The sequence below is a fragment of the Merops nubicus genome, unplaced genomic scaffold, assembly GCF_000691845.1.
Source record: "Merops nubicus isolate BGI_N331 unplaced genomic scaffold, ASM69184v1 scaffold42901, whole genome shotgun sequence".
NCBI classification, from domain to species: Eukaryota; Metazoa; Chordata; class Aves; order Coraciiformes; family Meropidae; genus Merops; species Merops nubicus.
The window spans coordinates 257-2,776 of record NW_008589764.1 but is presented as its reverse complement, the minus strand read 5'-3'; the positions used below and the strand labels follow the sequence as shown (position 1 = coordinate 2,776).

General features: G+C 62.9%; 1 protein-coding gene across 1 annotated transcript in view; it reads left to right on the top strand.

The window, feature by feature from the left end:
• Positions 1-86: 86 nt before the first annotated feature.
• The window catches only part of DNPEP (aspartyl aminopeptidase), a gene marked incomplete at its 5' end in the record, with an annotated part of 2,609 nt that continues 175 nt past the window's right edge, over positions 87-2,520 (top strand). The window contains 6 exons of the mRNA XM_008949687.1: positions 87-201; positions 535-618; positions 879-1,039; positions 1,190-1,229; positions 1,612-1,713; positions 2,054-2,221. Coding sequence (XP_008947935.1) covers positions 87-201; positions 535-618; positions 879-1,039; positions 1,190-1,229; positions 1,612-1,713; positions 2,054-2,221 — 670 coding nt within the window. The remainder of the gene's footprint in view (positions 202-534; positions 619-878; positions 1,040-1,189; positions 1,230-1,611; positions 1,714-2,053; positions 2,222-2,520) is intronic.

The window sequence follows — 2,520 nt, the reverse complement described above, 5'->3', positions numbered from 1 at the left end:
GGCTGCCAGCCGCGCCGAACGAGAGGAGGCAGCTCCGGAGGGGACTGCGGTGGGGACCCAGCGGCAAGAACGTTTTGGTGACCCAGAACCTATGCCCTGCTCCTCCCGGCTCTCTGCCTGCAGACGCTGGGTGGCGCCTTTGATGAGTTTATCTTCTCCCCGCGCCTGGACAACCTGCACAGCTGCTTCTGCGCCCTGCAGGTGAGCGGGAGGGGGAAACAAGTCTGGAGTCCAGACCCCAGCTTGGTTGAGAGGAGCAGTGGGCTGCCCTGAAGGCTCTGCAGGGAGGCGTGTTCCTATGGTGTGGGTCTGGCGTGTTGAAGGATCTGAGCTTGGATGGGGGTTTCCCCCTTGCCTGGGTTGTGGGGTTCCCAGCAGCTCCCAGGGATCACTCTAGCTCTCCTTGGGCCACATGTGTGCCAATGGCTCCCTTCCTCTGTGCTTTGGGCTCTCCTGGGGATGTTCCAGCTGGCGCAGTGCTGAGCTTCCCAGGATGGGGCGGCACTCGAGCTGGTGTCTCCCCTAACCCTTCAGGCCTTGATTGACTCGTGCGCGGCGCCCTCCTCCCTCTCGCAGGAGCCAAACGTGCGTCTCATCGCACTCTACGACAACGAGGAGGTGAGCGAGGGGCATGGCCGTGGGGTGGCTTACAGAGGGAGGAGCTCTTTGCTCGCCCCCAGCCATGGCAAGCAGGAGACAGAACCCAGGCCCCAGCAGGGCAAGGGGTGTTTGCTTAGCTCCCTGTGGAGCACGGCCCAGGCAGCAGGTGCGGTTGGAAGGTGCTCTGCTGGCTTTTGGGAGGTCCCAGTTGCGCAGCTGGCCCCTTGGGTACTGGGGGGCTGCGCCACGTGGGTTGTGCTGACAGTGGTCCTTGGCAGGTAGGGTCGGAGAGCGCGCAGGGTGCGGAGTCCCTGCTAACAGAGCTGGTGTTGCGCCGGATCTCGGCATCGCCGCAAAACCTGACAGCCTTCGAGGAGGCCGTGGCCAAGTCCTTCATGATCAGCGCCGACATGGCCCACGCTGTGCACCCTAACTACGTGTGAGTGGTCTGAGCAGTGGCACAGGCCGGGGCAGCCTGCCTGCTGGCTGGGGCTGTGTCCCTCTCGTTCCTCAGGCAGTACAGATGGGACAGGCCTTGTTGCAGCAGGGTGGGAGGACCATAGATTAAAATCCTGCTTCTCTTTTGCAGGGACAAGCATGAGGAGAATCATCGCCCAGCCTTCCACAAGGTGGGGGTGGCCCTCTACTTTGGGCTGGGATGGGTGCTGTCCGTCTGTCCTGCAGTGCTGTGACACATCCAGCTGTTCCCTGGGGCACAGACTGGGGTTGCAACTTGACAGCACTCAAATGGGAGGTGTTTGTCTCACAGCACAATTTGGCTGTGCCACACACCTGGTGTCTATTGCTTAGGACCGCAGCCTTGGCCCTGGAGCCCTTCCTTGCTCCAAGCTGGGGCTGTCCCCATGGCAGGGCTGTCCCCATCGCCACCGATCACCTGGGGAGGGGAGAATGGACTGGGGGGTTAGGGTGGGACAGCATTGCCCGGGCACAGGTGTTCCCAGAGCTATCCCCAGTGCCAATGGTGGGCCTGCAGTGCTTTCCCTCATGCAGGGCCCCGTCATCAAGGTGAACAGCAACCAGCGCTACGCCTCCACAGCTGTCACTGAAGCAGTCATCCGGGACATCGCCACCCGCGTGGGTGTCCCTCTGCAGGTCAGCAGAACCCTCTGTGAATGCTACCAATTTGGGCCATGGCCCAGCCCCTGTGTTTATGAGAGGGGGCCTGTGGCAGACCCCTGCCCCTCAGTTACTGTTTCTCTCCTCCCCTGGGGTCTGTGCTGCTTGCTGTTCCGGGGCTTCAGGTCCATGGCTGCCTGGGGGACCAGTCTTGGGAACAGCAGGGGAGGGCCCAGCCTGGGCGTGTCCTGTCTCTAGGGAATTTTGCACCCTGGCTTGGGAGCGGTGCTGCCTCCCTGTCCCAGGCCACTGCCCTTCAGGCCTGGGGCCCGTGTAGGAGGCCCCAGGGAGCCGCTGAGGCCGCGTCCCCATGCAGGAGTTCATGGTGCGCAACGACACGCCCTGTGGCACCACCATCGGCCCCATTCTGGCCTCCCGCCTGGGGCTGCGCGTGCTGGACATCGGCTGCCCGCAGCTGGCCATGCACTCCATCCGGGAGATGTGCTGTACCTCGGGGGTGCTCCAGAGCATCACCCTCTTCAAGGTGAGTCCCGTGGCCCCCATCCTGTACTTGGGAAGCGGGAAGGAAGAGGCTTCATTTCCCACATCCCCGCGTTTCCATCCAGACGCTGTCCTTGGGGTTCCCCAAACCCTGTGGAGCAGCTCAGGTGCTGGCTGCTTTCAGAGGTGCCCCCTCATATTCCGCCTTCCCTGGTGACTTGCCATCTCCCAAATGGTTCCTATGGCAACCGGCGCTGGCCTTGAGTCAGTGGTGGGTTACTATGGTGACGCGGTCCTGTGCGCTGCCGGTAGCTGCCTGCTATGACGCCGGATGTGTAACCC